The 22,596-nt window shown below is 44.0% G+C and overlaps 1 protein-coding gene across 1 annotated transcript in view; it reads right to left on the bottom strand.

Moving 5' to 3' along the window:
- Positions 1–3,018: 3,018 nt before the first annotated feature.
- The window catches only part of LOC147641621 (ADP-ribosylation factor GTPase-activating protein AGD5-like), an 80,852-nt gene continuing 61,274 nt past the window's right edge, over positions 3,019–22,596 (bottom strand). The window contains exons 4-11 of the mRNA XM_086794861.1: positions 11,460–11,514; positions 11,252–11,360; positions 10,799–11,090; positions 10,476–10,686; positions 9,880–10,121; positions 9,524–9,784; positions 3,670–3,728; positions 3,019–3,572 (exon numbers count right to left, since the gene is read on the bottom strand). Of these exons, the coding sequence (XP_086650987.1) occupies positions 3,281–3,572; positions 3,670–3,728; positions 9,524–9,784; positions 9,880–10,121; positions 10,476–10,686; positions 10,799–11,090; positions 11,252–11,360; positions 11,460–11,514 (1,521 nt within the window). The 3' untranslated portion in view covers positions 3,019–3,280. The remainder of the gene's footprint in view (positions 3,573–3,669; positions 3,729–9,523; positions 9,785–9,879; positions 10,122–10,475; positions 10,687–10,798; positions 11,091–11,251; positions 11,361–11,459; positions 11,515–22,596) is intronic.

The raw sequence follows: 22,596 nt of genomic DNA, 5'->3' as shown, positions 1-22,596 counted from the left end.
ATATAGACTGCACAGATTTCACCGCCCGTAAAGAGTACTCAAGTTGCATTTCAACAGTTCCTACAGTGGCTCCTGCCATGGATGGCAATAGAGAAGCTATGATGAAATATGAGCAGGGGCTAGAAGATTTCTTGGATATACCAAAAAATAGTTGGAAGATTCCAGAGCCTAAGTGGAAGAACTAAATCTGATGCTACTGCAAAAACAAGTCGACGAAAAGGCTCAAAACATCAAGCAATCTTCAGCAAAGGTAATGGCCCTATCAGGTAATCCCTCTTCCATTAAACCTCTGGTCTGTCTTCCACTAGAGCTAGTTCAATCTTTGGAAATTGATTACACAGCCCGATGTTTAGTTGGTTTACTGTTCTGGCCAAGACCACCAATAGATTTCCTTAGGGGTTGGATCAAAGACAATTGGCTCTCCATTGGTATTGAGGTGGAGATCATCCAAGCCCTCCCAAATGGGTATTACCTCTTTCTGTTCAAAGACTCAAATATGGCTCTAAAGGTCCTAGGATCAGGGTATTGGATGTACAGGAACATCCCTTTCTGTTTCTTCAGTTGGTCCAAAAACTTTAACTCTCAGGGTCCAAAGTCTTTAGCCTATCCTGTGTGGGTTGAACTTCCCAACCTACCCTTTTACTTGTACCCTCAGCTCAAAAAAATTATATCCCCCATAGGGAAAGTTCTAGGCATGAGACCCAAGAATTACTATAACCCGACTTGGCATCCTCAAGTCCTTGTGGAACTGGATCTAGATATTGAAATCAATTGCGGTGATTATAACATCCAGCAAAGCATTCTGTACAAACACCTACCCAACGCATGCTTCCACTGTGGAAAGCAAGGGCATGTTATCAGAAAGTGTCCTTCCAAATACCCCAATTTGAGTTCCATTAGTGTCCCTAATCTTCCAACAGCCACCAACCAAGCTCAGCCTACTAGAGTGAATAAGAATCTAACTGTGCCTCCTCCCCTTGCTCCCTCTACCTCAAAAGACAAGGGAGAAAAGTTTACAGTACCCAACAGGAGGAAGACCTTTAGACAGAATAGGGCGGGACACCAGAGGGCGTTTGCTAACTCCTTCGCCTTGCTAGACAGCATCTCGGACCCTGATGATTCGGTCGACTCCCTAGAGATCATTTAGTCCATGATGCTGGATAGATCCAGAATTCTGGCCAAAACTAACCAAATGGACCATGACCAAGTGCTCCCTCCCCACGCAATGATGGCTAGCTCATTGGGAGATGAGCAAGACAGGGCTGAGCAATCTATGTCTGATACAGAAAACGGTATTCCCAAAGAAATGGAGATAGTCAAGGAATTGAAAAGAATGCATGCTCAGGTTGGATCCACCACACCTCAAGCTACCTCCAAAGTGGGACCTAAAAAGGTCAACTCTCAAAAAAAGGGCAAATGAGATGCACCACTTTGAATGTTAAGGGGCTGATTGACCTTTCAAAAGTCCAACTAGTGAAACAATGGCTAAGGAAACAAGGTAGATTTGACTTCATAGCTCTAATTGAAGTCAAAGTTAGCGGGGATGAGCTTGAAAAAAGGTTGCTCAACATCTCTAAAGAGCACATCTGGATCTACACAGCCCACTGTCAGGGCTCTAGAGGAGTGGCTGTGGGCATGCATGTGGACCATCAGAATGAGCTGAAGGACGTGAGGATTGATACGTATGATCAGTGGGCTGCATTTGAAATGACAACCTTCTCCTTCATTGGTATTTATGCTGGAGGTGCTCAGGCAATCAGAATCAGAACCTGGGGTACCTTGAGAAGTGTCCCTGATCCTCTTATTCTAATGGGAGACTTCAATATGGTGGAATCCAAAAATGACAGGTTAAGAGGTCTGGGTCAAGTCATAAAAGGGACTGAGCTCCTAGCCTGGCAGCGCACTGCTGATCACTTTGGGCTATGTGACGTAAGGAATATTGGAGACTACACGTGGCAGAATTATGCCCATGGGAAATTGACTAGGAAAGCTAGATTGGATAGAGGATATATTAGCAAAACCTTGGGAAACTCCTACAAGTGTTTGTACCAATGCTAGAAAAGGGCCATTTTGCGACCAAAATAATCAATTCAAATTTTGGTGGGCCTTGAAAGCAATGGCTAGGAGAAGTTTTCCATGACTAGAAAAAAATGCTTGGCCTTGAAAGTAATGGTCAAGATAAATAGTCGGTGTATAGATTTTTTTATAGAGAAACTAGCCAAAGTCAAGACTTCCCCTCTTTTTGGGTGGTAGAAGAAAACGTATTTTTGTAGTCGTGGTTTGCATGTGCACTTGAACAAAGAGGGGGAACTAAAGTTCCATGAAAACTACAAAGGTTTGCTTAAAGTGACCTCAAAGAGATGACAACAATGTATCACCAAAAAAAGATACGTGTACTTAAAAAATATACTTGGGGGTACCTTTCATGAAAAAAATCAAGGGGCAAGAGGCGAATCTTTCCTCGAAAATGAAAGGGGAAAGAGGCTCATCTTTCCTTAAAAATCAAAGGAGCTTGCATGTCCACTTTAAAGTAGTATACTAGGTGATCAGGACCCATCAAGGTCTCAATAATCACTTCAAGGACGGAGGTTTCTTTGTTACCCAACTAACCACCGTGGCTGTGGCTGTTCTCCTTAGTGCTAGCCTTCATTGTATCTTGAGCCTGCCTTTTACCTCCAAAGAAGTGATCGTTGAAACTCAATTTGCTAGTTTTATCTATGAAGAATTGCCTACTGCGGTGACGTATATCCATGAATTTTGTACCTACTCTGGGTGCGGATGGCATTTGCAGGGATGCAATAGCACATAACGTATGCTATGAATGGATTTGATAATTTAAAGCTCAGTGGATTAACCATCATGGAGCATCCGCGCATATAGTCTATGCTCACTTTAATTTTAAAAAAAACGGTAATGGTAACGTATTGCGACCTCCACAAGCCACATGAAGGCCTTGTGTGAAGAGCAGGGAAACAGTGTAAATATATGTAAATAATAGAGAGACAAGAGCTACGCTCATTGATTGAATGATCCAAGTAAATTTGATCATAAATAAACTTCAAAAATAAGCGTGCCAAGAAACTCATTTAGGTCACCAAGCCCTTCAAAAAAAATGGACAGAGTCTTAGCAGTAATCTACATCAGAAGTATCAGCTGCACTTGTAGAAGAATCAAGGCATTATTGATCACTACAGACACTTCAAAACATAATATTTTTGAGACCTGCAGTCGAGAAATAAATAATTGCATTAAGAGGTAGTTTGTGAGTTTCCATGGCAGATCAATGCTTCGAGAGTGCTGCAGCAGTTAGGGCCGAGAAATCATAAGTAGCCCCTGCTGATACAACTGATATTTCAGAAGCGGCTGCAGTGCTTGCTTTGCTTGTAGAACTGGCCTGACCAATTCCATTCATAGTGCTTGCACTGAAAGCAGAGAAAGCTTCAGTTCTCAGTTTGCTTGCAGAATTAACCTGGCCCATTCCATTTGGAGCGCCACTTCCACCTAACGCAGTAAGGGAAGAAGAAACAAGAGACTGATATGGTAGAGTAACACCCTGCATTCCCACACTTGAGCTGAAAATCCACATGCAACATATCAGTAACTATCCATGCCAGATCATTGGCAAACCAGAAAAATCGAGACTTCGTAAAGGAAAAACAGGCTAAATACCTAGGCATGGGTGTGGAAGCTTGTGCACTTGCATTTTGCTGGTAAGTAGCTCCTCCAATCTGGTAGAAACAAAAAAAACTGTTTGTGACAATCCCAGATACCAACATACCAAAACACAGAATCTTTTTGTTCAGAGACACACAGACCCAAGTACCACAAGGAGGTACCATCCTTCCATATATTTGCCAGTCAAGGCAGCAGTCAAGCCACCAGAAGTGAGCTGCTCATCTGGTTGAACATGCTACACAGATGTTAGAAGAACTATGCATCAGAGCAGAGTCACGATCTTTGATGTCCATGGCAGCCAATATCACCGTGCCAGAGACGACGAAGATTTGAGAAAAGCTAGTGTCCCTTATCCCAGGGTTATCATTGCTGACTTGCCGTTCCATTTGATAGATACAGACAGGTTCCAAAAGGGATCTTTTCCTACAATCTAGAACCACTTCCAACTCATGAGGAATGTAAACAGGCAGATCCTGCCTCCCTTGGGAAACCTCTGTCATTAACTGAAGCCAAGGTCAAACCAATTGGCAATCAAATGGTCAATTGTTTGGGAGTGAGCAAAATAATGTTTGACAATGCAGACCACCCAACCAAAGGTAGATTCTTTGTGATGCCTCCTGGAGCATTGCTCGGAAGGAATTGGATGGGCCATTGTAGATGTCTTCTTGACTGGGATTCTAGAATTGCTTCATTAAAGATTGCAGGTCAACAGGTCAATATCCTTCTTTTAGAAGATGAATCTATGAACCTGCCCGAGGAAGAAACTCTATTGGCTGCGCCTTGGAACACACCGCACCCTCAGCATGTGGACACACTTCCAAACATGTCCTGGATTTACCTCAGTGTAGCCGTATCACACCGAAGCAACTTTACACACAAACCTAGACATAGACCTTTTGCCTCGAATCCTTAACCACGCACATGCAGTTCTACATATAGACATAACCATCCTTCAAAGAGTATGATGGGACTGTATGACCAACATTTAAATCAGTAAAATCATCATCATTTTCGTACATTCGAGGCATTGCAGATAAGTCATGACAATGAACAATAGTAATAGCATTAATTTGTGGCCTTCTAGACAAAGCATCAGCCACTACATTCTTCTTTCCGTGTGTATGCATAATTTAAAAATGAAACATGGAAAGAAAATTCGCCCATCTCATATGCTTTTCTGAAATCTTTGGTTGTGAGAGGAAACGCTTGAGACTCTGATGATCCGTTTTAACAATGAAATCGGCACCTAAAGCTTCCAGATTTTAAGGGCATGGATCACTGAAGGCATCTCTTTCTCATAGACAACATATGTGAGTTCAGCTCTTCTACTCTCAAAAGCAACAGCATGTCCCTCTTGATTCAAGACTGCTCCAATGCAGTCTCCACATGCATCACATTCTACCACAAAAGGTTTGGAGAAACTAGGCAAAATAAGTGTAGGCCCTTGGCTAATTGCATTTTTTCAACTTTTGCAAAGTTGCAATCTGAGGTTCAGCCCATGTAAATTTTACTCTCTTCTTCACAAGATCATGCAAAGGTGCTCCCAACAAGGTAAAGTGTCTCAAGCATAACCCAAGAAAACTCCCGACTTCATACACAGAAGTCGAATTTGGCCGATCTAAAATGGCATGGATCTTTGCACCACCCATTCGCATGCCATCTTTTGACACAATTTGTCCCAAATATTGAATTTCAGCGAGGAAAAACTCGCTCTTTTTCACATTAATGAGTAGCTGGTGTCCACAAAGCTCCTCATGTCATGTGCATGCACATGGACATGCTCATCCCAAGGCTAATCCCTAAAGGGCAGGGAAAAACATATGAATTAGGGCATGAGTAGGGCACAGTGTCAAATCCCCACAGATCTCCTCATAGAACGTTCCTGAAACACGACTCGAAACCTGCAAAACAAAGCCAAACAACGTGAAGGGGATGCAGGCCTATCTCACCACCCAACCATGATAGCCATGGGCAAAACCCAATAGTCTTGGCTGTCCCCATTGAGCCACGAGCTGAGCAAACTAGCAAGACGCACCGACCAGTCTCTACCCCATGACGTCCCATACCGCCCGGAGCTACCCTCGCGGGCCTCGAGACTGCTGCGGCAGGTGCACGTCTGCACTAGATCCAGGCTCCTGACCGTAGAGCTCTCGCAAAGACTCGAGAGACTCTATGAACAACTGATTAACCTTGGCCACCCTTTTATAGGCTCTTGGCCGATCACGAGCGTCCACACTGGGCACCCGTCCGTCCATACTTGGAGTGTCCACCCATCAATCTATCCCTAGCCCAGCTCGCCAATCAACCTGCCTAGCTCTAAGCTTCCCCAAGCCTTGAAGCTAGTCTTGTGTGCGTGTTGCACACGGTAGATACACTCTGTGCACATGACATACTCCCCTTCGTCTAAGACCTCACTCCTACGCTCAATAAAAACCCAGTGTAGTCCCTCTAAAGGGTAGTCAATGTCTCCCATGTAGCGTTCTCCTCAACACGATCCTTCCACTTGATCTTGTATTCCGTGAGTAGCGTATGCCGCAATCGTCTTTCACGAAATCCAAGAATCTTTTTCGGTTTGTGTGGCACAAATGTCATATCCTCGACATCTATGATTTCTTGAGGAGTAACTAATTGGTCTGCTCCACCCAGTACTTCCTTAAGTCTATTGACATGAAATACGGAATGAACTTTCACATGAGAAGACAAGTCCAATTCATATACAATTGAACCAATCCGGCGTGTAACCCGAAATGGTTTGCAGTATCTAGGGGATAATTTTGGAGATCGACCCGTCCGTAATGTCTCGGAATCTTCGGAACTCGCAAATACACCATCGTTCCTTTAGAGATCTCTCTTGGTCAACGATGTCTATTAAAATAAAATTTGTCTCTATCTTGAGCACTTCTGATAGATTTCTTCGCAACTTGTAACATTTCTTGCATATCTTGCAAAAAAAAATATGCGCTTCTTGAAAATCCCATGGTAACAGGTGATCTAGGTTGAGATCCATACATAAGCATAAAAGGACTAAAACCTGTACTCGTATGCTTAGTACTGCTATATGCAAATTCTAACATAATAAGATAATCTTCCCATGAACCTTGTCTTTTGGAGACATATGCACAAAGCATGTTCTCCAAAGTCTGATTTACCCTTTCAGTCTGACCATATCTGAGGAACTCAGATTCAAAGTTGTTTCCAACTTCTCAAAAACAAGCCTCCAAAAGTCACTAGTAAACTTAGAGTCTCTATCACTGACTATGTTATGCGGTAAACCATACATTCTAAACAATTGCTCGATAAACTGCCTTGCTAATTGCGTAGCTATAACAATCTTCCGCGTAGGTAAAAATCTAGCCATTTTTGTCAAGCGGTCCACCACAACCCAAATAGAATTGTGTTCTTGGAAATCCGATAATAAAATCCATGGAAATACTTTCCCATTTATTACCTGGGATTTGCAAAGGATGCAACATCCCAACCTGTCTAAAGCGTTCAACTTTATTCGCTTGACAAACCTGACACTTGAGGGCATAATCTTCTACATACCCTTTCATCTTTGGCCAATAGAAAGTGTGTTTCACTAAAGCTAATGTCCTATATGTACCCCGGGGTGTCCAGCACAAGGGGCGTCGTGACACTCCTTAAGAATCTTATACCTAATGTCCGAGACATGTGGTACACAAATTTTGTCATTACGGAACAATAAACCATTCCGAATCATCCATTGGCCTCCTGCAGTCTGAATGGTAAACTGCTCAGTCACTAAGTTTTGGTCAATCAATGAGCTCCCGTCCTGGATCCTCTGCCAATATGGACCAAAATAACTATCAGGCCAGCAAAGCCCTCTCAATGACTGAAATAAGTCAATAGCAATCTCGGTGAATGACAAAGTATTCACCTCTCTGATCCGACTAAGCGCATCTTCTACACTATTTGTCACCATTTGGTCCATCTCCATTTCTCGAGCCACTTCTATGGAACTGTCACCCAGATTTGTACCGTGTTCACGTGTGGCCGGGCCAGTGCTCCATGTGAAAGGGTCAATCATTTGGTGTTACATGGACGGGAACCAATTTTGTGCCACCGTGTGACCAGTTTTGTGTCATATGGTCGGGAGCCTGTTTGCTGCCACCCGTGTATGACAAGGATTGCATCTTATCCATGGGACTGTCACTCCATGGTAGGACTGATATTTGTGCCCACCTTGTCTATGGGATTGTCACTCCACACAGGAAGGCCCGTGCGAGGACTTGTGTTTTGCCTATGGGACTGTCACTCCATAGGAAAACCAAGACTTCACATTTCTGTCGCCAGTCAAAAAGATGTCAAACGACCCATTCCCATGCATGGTTTATGTCATAATCAAGCATGCATGATCTCCTATGGCCTCCAAAAGGTGACTGGAAGCATGTCGACCAGCAGTGATTAGGCACTAATCTAGAGCCAAATTGATCAGCCCAAAAGGGGAAAAACAGGCCTGAAGCCCTAAAAACCAGTCCCTTAATCAAATTTTCACCAATTTAAGCATCAAGCGTAGATACTCTAACACTAGTAGCTCCCTTCAACCCCCCTCCAATGAGACGATCATTCATTGTGGATATGATCAATAATCTACTTCCATCAGAAAATTACAGCAATAAACTTGGGACAAATACCTTGGAAAAAATGAAATTGTTCGACTGCAAATAGATCCAGCAAGCCTAACCATAAGCTCCTGCCATGGAGCTATAGTGTGTCTATGATACCGATTGAAACATGCACCTAAAGGAGCGCGGTAGCCAATCCCAAACCTTGATGTATTCCATGGCCGACTCCATCTTGCAGGATTAGCAAGGACCACATTAGGGGGAGCTCGCAGCTTGCCACCTAGCCATAGATCCAAATCTCCCTCCGAGCTTAAGGCTAGCCAAGCACCAAGCCCTGCCCCAGCCACAACCCATGCGTCCCATACCACAGGTGTCCCGTTGGACTAGCATAGGCCTACTCTATGTCCTGAAGTCCTAGGGAGTCCTCCCTCCGGAATCTTCCAAAAAGATCCACCAGTCCCACAGTTTAGGGTGTATCACACTGCTTATAACTTAAGTCACTTTAGACCATTAATAATAAGTCCATGCTTGGATCTAGCCTCATCATGATGCCAACATCTATTATGACCTAGGGTCATAACATTGATCATGCTTGAATGCCCATGTTTTATCCAAGTTGGTGTCCATATAGGACCCAAGTACGCTGCACCCTGGCTGCTGTCCCCCCACTGCACTCACCAGCCAAAACACCCTTTTTTCTTCTCACTGCACTTGTCAGCGATAATATTGTCAGCCCAACCTTTCTTCCTCCTACAGCGCTCAGACAATTTGTGGTGTTCTCTTGATTATTGACGACATTCAAGATTTCCCATTCAACTGTCTTATGCAAGCCTTAGCTTTAAATTCAGCTACAGTCCCATTGCCATGGGTAAGGTCCGTGACAACACCTTCAGAACTTCCTTGATAATGCACAATATTTTCCAGCCTTGCTCTACCCAAGTTTTTCACATGATTGCAATGACAATACAAAACTGCATCCCAATCACCCTTATACTTGTCAAACCCCCCACAAACTTAACGTTACCAAGTATCAAGCGTTTAAAACACACACAGGACCCCTTCACAAAAGCCATAAAGAAATCTTGTGATTGTGGAAGCTTCATTTGGAGAAAAATAAATTTTTCTTAGGTGAGAGAACATGTCAAGTTTCGAATTTTGTCAGCAGTTATATTTTTTAATCTATGGAACATTCACGGCCTTTTGAAATTTCATATAAAAACGCAACAATATTATATTATCTACGGCATCTCTGCAGGCCCTACCTGACCAAAACGCAACCCTGCAAATGGAATTCCAGCATTGCTGAACATTCCAACCGGTTGAGAACCACCCGCTGACCATGCTGATCCACTTGCTAGATTGCCAGATACAGTATTTGACTCTTGCAGTTGCTGGTTTCCTGGAATAATGCTAGGCATCTTCACCCCAGACGCTGCAGCTGCAGCCATGAGCATGGACTGTCTCTGAGCTAAGAGAGCAGCCATCTGTTGTTGATGAACCACATAAGGGGATGCAATAGATGTCTGCTTAACAAGTCACAGTCGAATAGCTTAATGACCCATAGTTATTTTTGGATGCTTTCTGAATATCCAAAACTACATAAAGCCCAGAATCTAACCTGCCCAAAGAGATTCAATATATCCTCCTTCTTCACATCCTTTTGAGGCTGAGGGGCATCAGATGCTTTTAATGATACTGCTGGTGAACCTTTAAAAAGATCTTCTAGTCCTGCCATGATGTCGTTTTTGGTTGAAGATTCAGCAGTAGAAGCAGACGGCAGTGCAGAACTCAATGGTTCACCAGCACCTGGGATGGGTTGGTCGGAATTGCCAGGATTTTCCACAGGTGTAGGTTCTGCAGCTGCAAATTTGCAAATTAGGAACGACTATTTACACCCCAAACAGTTGACCCTAGGCCATACATGTGCACACTGCGATCACTCAATATTGAAAAGGAACACGAAGCCCAAAATCCCACAGATTTGACACCAACCCCAATAATGTTCTTTTACTCTGTTCGTAGATAAAACTCATGTATGCACGGCATCACCTAAGCCTTGTTGGCCATGAAAACACCTGTTGGGTACGCTCACCAATATGCATGTATATAGAACAAACGTACAAATGTGCATACTGTGAAATCCAGACATTCTACTCTGCAAAACGTGCAGCATCCACTTGCCACCCAGAAATCACACATGAAGTTGCCTCTTACACTGGAAGGCAGCCCAGGATTGGTCATCTGATGGAAGCAGTGAAGCAGTAACACTTCCAGTCTGTGAAGGTTCTTCAATGTTGAGAAGATCAAAAAGATCAGTAGGAGCTTCAACTATGGGCGCCTTTTGTACGGATGCAGTCTGCACAGGATGCAAAGGATTTTGCGGTGGCTTTGGAGCAGGTAAAATTAACGAGTGCCTAATGCCTTCCTGTCTCCTCACTCACAAAAAACGTAGCATCATGAGAATTTAGACACCAAAAAGTACTAATACTAGCTTCGTAAAATGATGTAGAAGACTTGAGACAAAAGAAAGCACTCACTTTGCTGGAAGAATTTTCGGAAGATGAAGACGCAGATGATGTGGCAGCAAGCCGAGTCGGAGACCGAGAAGCTCGAGAAGTCTCATGATGCTCATCCTCTGGATCATGTCTCCGTGGTTCTGGAAACTCTGAGGCATCATGGCCCTTGATGTCACCTTTTTCAAAGATAGCATTTTTCCCCTCCTTCCCATTATCCAAGCTCCTTCTGGGCCGATCAGTGGTCAAGCGTCTTTCCTCCTGTGCCTTTGTAGGAGACTTGTTGCTTCTTGGGACCCACCTTCTTGTTTCATACCTAACAAACAACTCATGACAAGTTAGAAGATGGAGCTTTCAGTGCCCTAGAGTCCCAGCTCTCTCCCTCCTATAATTTCCATCTCGAGACTTCAATGTAAATGGTGATTGTAAGCACTGAAAGGGCACCAGAAAATATTTCAGGATGGTAAGAAAATATACTTGGAGCGGATGAATGATTCAAGCCCTCCACGGTCGTTCTCACTGGGATGCTTAAAAGAATTAGGTAGATCTGCTTCCCAGAAAGCATTAGCCTTGGCATTTCCCATACCTGCTTGTAACCAGAGGATCAAATTAGCAAAATAGTCTAAAGAATGCAAGAGTTATATAAATGAACAAGACTACACGCACTGAATATGTGGAAATCCACCTTGCATGAAGGCCACCTGCTCTGGAAGCCATGTATCCAAAGTTGCTGAACGAACCTGCAAAACAAACAAAATATAAATCGTCATCAATCAAACTCACTCCTCCTCTTGGGGCACAGCATATTGTGAGAGTAAACTAGTTAACTAACAAAATCAACTCCATTCTGTGGATGCTTGTTACTCAATGCAGGCATAAAAACCATCTCCTTGTCCATCTACAATTTGAAAAAGAGCTGCCACAAAACTGTCAGAAAGACCTGCATGAATGTTACACTGGACTCTTGAGGTGCAATGACGCATGCTCACACAGGTGCAGCAGCCACCCGACCTTCTATAAATCATAGTTACATAAAAACCTGTTTCGCCCTCTCGTAACGGCATGAAATGTTGCAAAACAAAACGAAACCTCTCCATCGAAACGCTGTTTCACCCAAATCTCAAGTAAGGTCAAAAAAACGGGCGGAAGGTTCTTTATTTCGTGCAAAAGCGAATTCTTGCTGTCGTTTTGCGCCCCTGTTTGCTGCTTGTTGCCACTTCGCGCATCCCACGGATCTTCCCTGGTGCAGCCCGCTCCTCCGCCTGAAACGGGAGGCGGACGCGTGTATTGGAATCGTATAAATGTGAACAAGATTCTGAGCACTTAACACTTGAGCATTACAACCACAAAGCTGAAAATGACAGTACACCACATAAAGGGGCCGATGATAGGCTGAAAACCCCCCCCCCCCCCCCCCCTTAGGTTATATTACCAAAAGAGTCTGCAAAGTACAAGATTACGGGTGCCTGGGGATTCACCACCAGCCTGCACCTGATTCTTCCAAATACATTATGAATGAATACATTTCAAACAAGAGAATCTGTAGGTACATCCGCCCTGCACAAGCCTCTTCACAGGTACATCCGCCCTGCACAAGAGTATCACAATCCTCACAGGTACTCCGCCCTGCACAAGATGTAAATGGATCTTTAGGCCCTGTTTCCACGCGAGAAACTGATCCAGAAACCTGTGTTCTCCGCAAGCAAGTGTCCCCAATGCTTGCCCTAAGCACCTGCTATACCAGGAATCCTTGAGACACATCCCCACGCTCACATATTCCATTGCTGTCCGGCCTGTTTTGTGCAATAACCAGTCTTTCTGTCGCGAGAAATCCACCTGTAAAGGGTCCTACAGCCCTGTGGAGGTCCCTAGAGCTGTCCTGTACTGTCCAAGTTGACTTTGGACACCTGTAACCAGCCCAAAACTCGCAATAACCAGAAATTGCAGGTCTGAAATTTACCAACCAGCCCTTTAGAAGAGTGTGGGGATCGTTGTCCAAGCTTGTGTGAGTCCGGGAAGCAAGCAACTAGCCCTGTAGCAACTCCCAAAGCTCCAACCAGCTCTCCAATATGTTGAATAATGAGTAAAACAGCCCAAAAGGGCCTCTTGAGGGAGGCGCCTTTTTCAGGTGCCACCTCAAGGGCCTGGTGGGTACACATGCTGGCTGACATGTGTCCCCATAAGGTGTCCAGGTAGGTGTCCAGCCCATTTGTCCTGTTTCTATAAGTTTAGGTCCAACCAAATGGGAAATGGCCATAAACTGTCTGGACTTCATTAATTTTGGTCCAACCAAATGCGAACGCATTATAAGTTGTCCGGCCACGTATTAATGAGTGTGGACCTGCAAACCAATAAACCTTAGTAGTAAATGAAGTAAGCTGTAAATTGAGTGTGGACGCACTTACCACCTGCAAAACCCATAAGCCCACAGTTTTAGGCCCAAACAGGAGTGCACACACGTGTCCACAAGGTGCCCGGGCGTCCCCGGTCCCTCGGACTTCACAAGCCAAAATAACAAGCATTGTCCATGCAGCAAGACAATGTAACACAAAGTAAAATAAAGTTATGGCATGCATCATTTATGCATTGTGCACATGTAAACTTGGAGAACCACCTATCATCATTCTTGTACTTGAAAATATTCCGCCTGCCATCATAACACACCATGTGTGCATGGCCGGAATCCACATGGGCACCGCCCGAAAGTCCACAAATGTCCTGCCATGTCCTTGGACTCATATGCATCCACTCATATGATCCATATACATGCCCAGGTATAATACATACATGCATCCGCATGTTTCTAGGCCTGACACGCATCCGCATGTCCCTAGAATATAGGGGTTTGTGACATTCCCCCTGGCTTCTAATCAGTTGACCGCAACTGAAAAGCCTCCAGATAGGCCTTCAAAAGATCTGGGTAATCCTCGAAGTAGGCCTCATCCACCCATTTCGCATCCAAAGCTGAATAATTCTTGAACTTCACAAGGTACCTACGAACAAGTTTGCCTCCCGCAAGCTTTCGTTCCTTGTGAAAAACAATCTGCCCAAAACCGGCTCAAACGGCGTCGGTCCCACATAAGGCCTCAATAGGCTCACATGAAAAGCATTATGCATGTTCCAATGATCTGGGAGTACAAGCCGAAATGCAACATCATTGATCTTCTCCAAGATCTGAAAAGGTCCATAGTACCTGTTGGAAAGCTTAGGGTACTTTCCCCCTTTCCCTGGCCTCTTCCGAAGGCGTGCCTTTTCAAATTTCAGCAAGACCCAATCACCTTGTTTGAATTGTACATCCCTTCTATGCTTATCAGCTGCCTTTTTATTCTTGGTTTGAGACCTCTCTATGGCTGTCCGTACCTGTGCAAATGCAGTATCCAAGTCTCTGACATACACATCTGCTGCAAAAATCTCATCCTTTGTACGAAGGATGGGTGGTAGTACCACCTTGCCATAGATAATCTCAAAGGGCGCCTTGCACGTAGAAGTATGTACCGTATTGTTGTAGGCAAACTCCACAAGTGGTAAATACTTCTCCCAATCCGATTTCCGGTTGGATACATAAGATTTCAGCAAGTCGAGGACGGCTGAATTTGCTATTTCACTTTGCCCATCTGTCTGTGGATGGTAAGCTGATGAGAAGTTCAGCTTTGTACCCATATTGTCAAACAATGCGCGCCAAAATAAGCTTGTGGTTCTAGGATCTCTATCCCCCACAATAGATTTAGGCATGCCATGGTGTTTGAATATATGTGCCAAAAACATCCTAGCCATATGATCTGGCTTTATTGTCTTGCGCACGGGAATGAAATGTGCCTGCTTGCTAAACCTGTCAATGATGGTCCAAATAGCATCATTTCCCTGTGGCGTCCTTGGCAAATCCATAATGAAATCCATAGCAATGCTTTCCCATGGTTCATTTGGTATAGGCAAAGGCTGAAGCAATCCAGGTGCTTTATGTCGGTCAAACTTGACCTTTTGACATACCATACATTCACGTACATATGCTCCAATATCCTTGCGAATATCTGGCCAAAAGAAATACCTCTCCAAAGCTTGTGCTGTGGCCAAAATGCCTCTATGACCTACATATGGAGGAGCATGGCACTCATCCATAACCTTATGGCGAAGGTTCTTTACCACACACATACGATTTTGCATCATGAGATATCCATCTCTTATGATATAAGATGGGATAGCAATAACCTCTTGCAAATCAGCCCATACATGTGCAAAATCCTCATCCACATGATAAGTATTACGCATATCCGATAAGTCCTCATGGTATGCAACTGTAATAGCATGAACCGGTGGTCGTCTAGATAAGGCATCTGCCACCACATTCTTTTTCCCTGGAGTGTGTAAAATCTGAAAATGAAACATTGAGAGGAAATTTGCCCATCTCATATGCTTCTCTCAGAGCTTACTTTAAGTCAAAAAGTATCTCAAACTTTGATGATCAGTTTTGACCATAAAATCAGCCCCTAAAAGATAGTGTTTCCAAATAGTAAGAGCATGAATTACAGCCAACAACTCCTTCTCATAAACCTGTAAGTGAAGCTCTGCATGTTACAAGCGTCTGATCTCATAGGCAATGGCATGTCCTTCTTGGTTCAAAACAGCCCCTATGCAGTCCCCACATGCATCACATTCCACCACAAAAGGTTTGTGCAAATCCGAAATAATGAGCACCAGTCCCGAGATGATTGCACTCTTCAACTTTTGAAAGGCATCTCTCTCTTCTTGTGTCCATTTAAAGATTGCTTTCTTCTTCGTTAACTCATGTAACGGAGGGGCAATGAAAGCAAAATGCTTGACGAACCTCCTGTAGTAAGCACATAAACCAAGGAAGCTCCTCACTTCATGGACTGGTTTCAGCTCTGGCCATTCTTGCATGGCTTGTATCTTTGCGGGATCCATGCGCACACTATCCTTTGATACAATGTGACCAAGATAGTGAATCTCTGGGAGGAAGAATTCACTCTTTTTTGTATTTATGTAGAGCTGATTTTCCTTAAGCTCTTTAAACACAATAGCCAGGTGCTCACGATGTTGGGCTTCATTCTTTGAGAATACAATAATGTCATCAAAGAATATACCCGTGAACTTTCTATGCTTTCTGAACACCCTGTCCATCAGCCTGTTGAAGGTAGCGGGTGCATTTGTAAGGCCAAAAGGCACCACCAAAAACTCATAAAGACCAAAGGCTGTCCTAAATGCAATCTTGTGTACATCTTGAGGTGCCACTCTCACTTGATGATACCCACTCTTGAGGTCTATTCGGCTGAAACATGCCGAACCTTCAAGCTTGTCCAAGATGTCATCAATGCGCGGAATCGGAAACCGATTCTTGATGGTTATCTTATTGAGGGCACGGTAATCAACACACATCCTGTAAGTACCATCCTTCTTTTGAACAAGAAGTACCGGCGAGCAATATGGCGAGGAACTAGGCCGAATCAAACCCTTTTCCAAAAGTTCATTCACCTGTGCCATAATCTCTTCTTGTTGACTAGCACTCACCCTGTGTGGTGGCCTATTAGGTGGAGAGCTACCGGGAATTAGATCTATGCAATGATCTTCCGGCCTCTCGGGTGGCAACCTTGCTGGCAAAGCATTCGCAAAACAATCTTTGAACTCATTCAAAAAGTTAAGCTTGTCTTGATCTAATGTACTAGCATCAACACTAGAATGTTCAATGGTATCACGTACAAAAACCAAGTAAGAACAAGCTGATTTCTTTATTGCCTTATTAATTTGTACATGGCTTACAAGAGGTATGGTACTTCCAGTAGTACCAGCATCTATAGAGTGCTCACGGCCTCTATGTACAAAGCTGATTTTCTTCTCTTTGTAAGCCTAAATAGGCTCTAAATGGTGATGCCAGGGCATCCCCAACAAAACATCACAACCTGTAAGAGGAGCCACTAAAAAGCTCTCATGGTCGAGGTAGTCCTGTATATGTACACGGAGCTTACCAATGACCGGAGTTACATCAACCTGTTTGCCCTCAAAGGCGGCATCTGCATTCATTTGCATTCCCATGTCTTCCACATTGAGACCTATGGCGGCACCCATCCGTACGGATATAAAGTTATCTGTGGAAGCATCATCAAAAAGAAACAAAGCGGGCTGATCCTTCAATTTGCCCCGAGCCTTGCATATGACTCTACTCTTGGGCTCATGCCCTATATTATCCTGCACATCGGGTACAACATTCACAAGAGGCTTTTCCACATTAGGCTCAGCATTCTTAGGATTCTGTGGGCATTTAGGATATATATGATCTTTACTGTCTCCCACATGAACTACTCTAACCCTAATTCCTGTTTCTCCCACACCAACCTCCCACTTAAAGGCAAAGTGCCCTTAAGTAAAGGAAAAGCAAAATCAGCATGTACATGATAATATACAAGGCCATATCAAGGCTGAAACTGGCCTCATCCAATGCCCATCAAGTGTCTGCAATGAGCAAACCGCTCCGGAGGCAAACTCTTTGTCAACAGATCAGCCGGGTTGTCATCCGTATGAATTTTAACAAGCTGAATTTGCTTGTTTTCTATCACCTCTCTGATGAAGTGATACTTCACATCCACATGCTTCGTCTTTGCATGAAAGACAAGGTTCTTTGCCAACTGGATGGCACTCTGACTGTCACAATGCAACAATGGAACATCCCCTGTATATCCCAAATCAACCACTAACCGAGATAGCCATAATGCGTCCTTGCAAGCCTCTGTGGCTGCAATATACTCGGCCTCTGTAGTAGATAAGGCAGTGCACTTCTGCATCCTGGATATCCATGACACAGCACCTCCTGTGAATGTAAACACATAACCGGTAGTAGACTTCCGGTTATCTGGATGACCGGCATAATCCGAATCCGTGTAACCATGCACTAATGCATCCTGTTTGCCAAAGCAAATGCACAAATCCTGTGTGCCCTTCAGGTATCTCATGACACCTTTCACTGCTTCCCAATGCTTCTTGCCAGGGTTGGCCATGTATCTAGAAACCACTCCCACTGCAAATGCAATGTCCGGCCTAGTAGCAACCATGGCATACATGAGACTGCCACAAGCTGAAGCATACGGAATCTTGGCCATATCAGCCCTGTCTCTATTTGACTGTGGGCTGTCCATAGCACTGAGTTTCACATATGGAGGCAAAGGAGTACTAGTCTTCTTCCCCCCGTCCATATTGAACCTCTGCAAGACTTTGCCAATGTATTCCTTCTGAGACAAATACAACACACGCTGATTTCTGTCTCGAAGTATCTGCATACCCAAGATGTGATTTGCATCACCCAAATCCTTCATATCAAAGGTTTGATGCAGCCTCTGCTTCAAGGTATCCATCTCCTTACGAGATTTCCCGACAATCAACATATCATCAACATACAAGATGAGGATCAATAGACTGCCATCCAAAGCTTTCTTGGTGTACAAGCAGTGATCTATATCACTTCTCCTGAATTTCTGGGATTTCATGAATGTATCAAATTTATGATACCATTCCCTTGGTGCCTGTTTGAGCCCATAAAGACTCTTTTTCAGCTTGCATACAAGCTTCTCCTTTCCACTCACTGCATAACCCTCTGGCTGCTGCATATATATCTCCTCATGGAGATCACCGTGAAGAAAAGCAATCTTCACATCCATCTGAATCAAGTCCAGATCATCATGTGCAACCAAAGCTAACACAGCTCTAAGTGTGGTCATTTTGACCACTGGAGAGAAGATCTCATCAAAGTCCACACCATATTCCTGCTTGAAGCCCTTAGCCACTAACCTGGCTTTGTATCTTGGCTTTGCATATGGTGCAACTTTGAGCCTGTAAACCCACTTGCATGGCAAAACCTTCTTGCCTGCAGGCAAATGCACCAACTTCCAAGTTCCATTTTTATGGAGAGAATCCATCTCTGACTTCATGGCACGCTCCCAGAGAGCCTTGTCTGCCCTCTGTAAAGCCTCTTTACAACATGAGGGCTCCCCACAGTCAGTAAGCATCAAGTAGTCAACCCCTGGAACAAACCTGTCAGGGGCTCTGGAGGGTCTTGTGGACCTCCGTACCCAATGACCATCATTTGCAGGTTGCTGTCCAGCCTGCATATCACCTATTGGTGGCTCCTGTTCCATGCCATAAGGCTGAAATATAATGCCCGGTATCTCCTCTAACTGTGGTATATCCATAGGGATATCTTCTGCCATCTCTGGCTGTCCATTTGGACCATTTTCAGCACCATTTAAGGGCTGGTTTTCTTGCTGTAATGGCTGATTTACAGCCCTTTGTTGTTGTCCATGATGTCCATCATCATCAAAGATGACTCTGCCAGGCTCCTGTTGCCTTGCAGGCTCCTTATACATGCATGTTTCATCAAAAATGACATCATTGCTGCGTATGATCTTTCTATTCACGGGATCCCAAAGTCTATACCCCATTTCACCTCTGTCACCATATCCTAGGAATATGCATTTATGAGACTTAGGATCAAGTTTGGTGCGCATTTCCCTGCGTATGTGCACGTACGCAACACAACCAAACACTCTCAAGTGCTTGTATGACGGAGGCTTCCCTGTCCATACTTCTTCTGGCACTTTCCCACCAAGCCTCGTGTTAGGTGACTTGTTTACAAGGTGAACGGCTGTCATAACAGCTTCAGCCCAAAAACCATGAGGTAATGCAGCATGTGACAACATAGAACGGACCTTCTCCTGAATGGTCCTGTTCATCCTCTCTGCTGTCCCGTTTTGTGGAGGATCATAAGGAGTAGAGAGCTCCCTCTTGATGCCTTTAGCATCACAAAAGTCCTGAAACTGTTTGGACATATACTCTCCACCATTGTCGGAACGCAAAGCCTTCAGTGTTTTGCCAGTTTGATTCTCAACAAGAGCAACAAACTTCTCAAACACTGAGAATGTATCACTCTTCAAACGAATAGGATAGACCCACACCTTGCGTGTGGCATCATCAATAAAAGACACAAAGTATTTTGCCCCTCCCAAAGAAAGCTGAGGCATCTCACATACATCTGTATGCACAAGCTCTAACTGAGCATCTTTCTGTCCAAGAGCTTTCTTGTGGGGGCACTGTAGTTGCCTACCATATATACAATGCTCACAAAACTGAAAACTTGAAAACTTTAGAGAAGGCAAGTAACCCAAACGAGACAATTGCTCCATTCCTTTGACACTCGTGTCCCAACCGGCTATGCCACATAGAAATTTCCGGCAGCTCGGTTGCATTTACATTAGCATGGTGACAAACACCTGCATGCATGAAATAAAGAGTGTCCACCTTAGAGCCTCTGGCAACAACCAGTGAGCCCTTACTAATCTTCCACTTTCCACGACCAAATGTGGTAACATAATCAGCATCATCAAGCTGTCCAGTAGAAAGCAGATTCTTCTTGATCTCAGGCACATGCCTGACATCATGGAGCATAAGCTGTGAGCCATCTGAAAACACAAGCCTCACATCACCTCTGCCAAGAATCTTGCATGCATGGTTATCACCCAAATAAACCACTCCTTCATTGCCAGCAGTATACCTGACAAACAAGTCTCTGCAACCTGTGACATGAAAGGAGGCACCTGAATCAATGATCCATGAGTGCATACCATGACCACATGTAAGAAGTGAATGGGCATCAAGAGAAGACGTAAAGAGGACCTCATCCTCACTGCCACCTGCATGTGACACATTGATTTCTTCAATCTTGACTCTATCTTTGCCCTTTGGCTTTACATCTTTGGCTTCATCTTTCTCTTTGTCTTTGCCTTTTCCATTTTCCTTTTGATCATTTTTCCATTTGTAGCATTGCTTTTTAACGTGTCCCTTCTTGCCACAATAATGGCATTCCAAATCCTTTTTGGAGCGAGACTTGCTCCTTCCCCTTTCTTAGCTTTTTCCCCTTTGCTTGGATCTCCCACGTGCATTCATTGCATTGGACTTTCCACCAGAGTTGTTTTTCCTGTTCATCTCTTCTTGAAGAAGAGCACCCTCAACGTCTGCATATGACAGCATAGTATGCGAATTGCTAGTGGCTGTCCTGAATGTGTCCCAACTCTCTGGCAAAGTGCAAAACAGAAAAGTGGCTTTGAACTCATCGTCCATTGCCAACTTTTGATTAATGACCTGGCTGACAATACCATTAAACTCATTTAGATGGGCTGTCATAGACGCCCCTTCCTTCATCTGAAGACCTATGAGTTTCTTCAACCAATACACTTTGCTTGAGGCACTTTGTTGGGCATACAAGTCCTGCAATCTCTGCCACATTCCCCAAGCTGTCTTCTCTTCACGAATGCTGAAAAGTAATGAGTCTGACACAGACAACATGATAGTAGATCTTGCCAGCTCATCCATATCTTCCCACTCTTCAGCAGTAAGAGAAGCGGGCATTACACCCCTTTCTTTGATAGGCTTGTGCTGCTTTTTCTGGAGCAACACATTGTAGCACTGGGTTTGCCAAATATCATAGTTATGTGAGCCTTCAAGCTTTTTGATGTGAAGCAATGAAGAGCTCTCACCTGTGGTTGCCATAGCAATATGCAACCTGTCAATGCCTGACTCCCTGCAAAATGTGCAAACACTGCACCAAAAGCACACAAAGTGCTCATAGTTGTTCTCCCAAGCTTTATCTCCCACTGCGGAAGCAAGAATGCAACTTTTCTCCCACTTTATGTGATGAAATCAACAAAATCTGGTTGCTGCAGATTTTGGACAGCACCTTAAATGTGCTCTGTTGCCCTTCCAAAGTACTGTATAACAGTACCAAGTGCTCACCAATGATGTACCAAACCTGTACCGGCAAGTACAGCAGCTGAAATTGAACCTTTTCCTCACTCAAATCAGTGTACAACCATGCCAAAACTTGCACAAAGCTGTGCCAAATCTGTACCAACAGGTACAATAGCAATAAATGCTCTCTTGGCTGTCCAAATGAGTGAAAATCAGACTTTTACAGTCCCGAACACTGCATACAACAGTTCCGAACAGAAATTGGGCAAAAGCCCCTTGACTGCAAGCTGATTTTTGAGGATTCAAGGCATAAAAGTCTTGCCTGCTGCTTTGCCAAGCTCAACAAGCATACGAACTTGAAAAGCCCCTTGATTTAAGATCAATTTCTGATCATACATGGTACATTGACGCACATGAAGGCATCCAGAGTGTTCACGATGCTTCCCCCTGGCCACATATACATCAAATACATGAAAGCCCCTTGATTTACAAGCACATTGAGTGCTTGTAAGACATCAACACGTTGCCCAAAGCATCAAACACGATTGCCTGCATGCAAATCAATCCAATCGGCACAAAAGCCCCTTGATTTGCACTGCAATTTGCTGCAAATTTTGCCCAAATGTGCGATTTCTCAAATCATACAGCATGTATGAGTGCTTAATTGCACAATTACATCAACAGCCCCAAATTTCGACATCCAATTTCCTGCAAATTGATCCTGATTGTGACCAATTTCCTGCAAATTGATCCTGATTGTGACCAATTTCCTGCAAATTGATCCTGATTGTGACCAATGTCACCCAATTTTGCCAATTTTGCTCAAAAATTGAGCAATTCGACACCTGTACCTGCTCAATTGTTGATTGTACTTGCTCAATTGCAATTCCCAAAAAAAAATTGAGGAAAATACCTTGTAATTTCTGATTTTTCTTCAATTTGCACGCTGAATTTTGTTGTTGCAGGAAAAGGGGGGTTGATGATTTTTGCTGTTGCAGAAAATCTGATGCTGTTGCAGAAGGGGGGTGATGAAGCTGCTGATGTACAGAGGATCAAGACAGCAACCTATGCTCTCAGCT

Source organism: Cibotium barometz, chromosome 1 (assembly GCF_041138505.1).
Source record: "Cibotium barometz isolate CiBa-2024 chromosome 1, ASM4113850v1, whole genome shotgun sequence".
NCBI classification, from domain to species: domain Eukaryota; kingdom Viridiplantae; phylum Streptophyta; class Polypodiopsida; order Cyatheales; family Cibotiaceae; genus Cibotium; species Cibotium barometz.
This window is presented reverse-complemented; position numbering and strand designations above follow the sequence as displayed.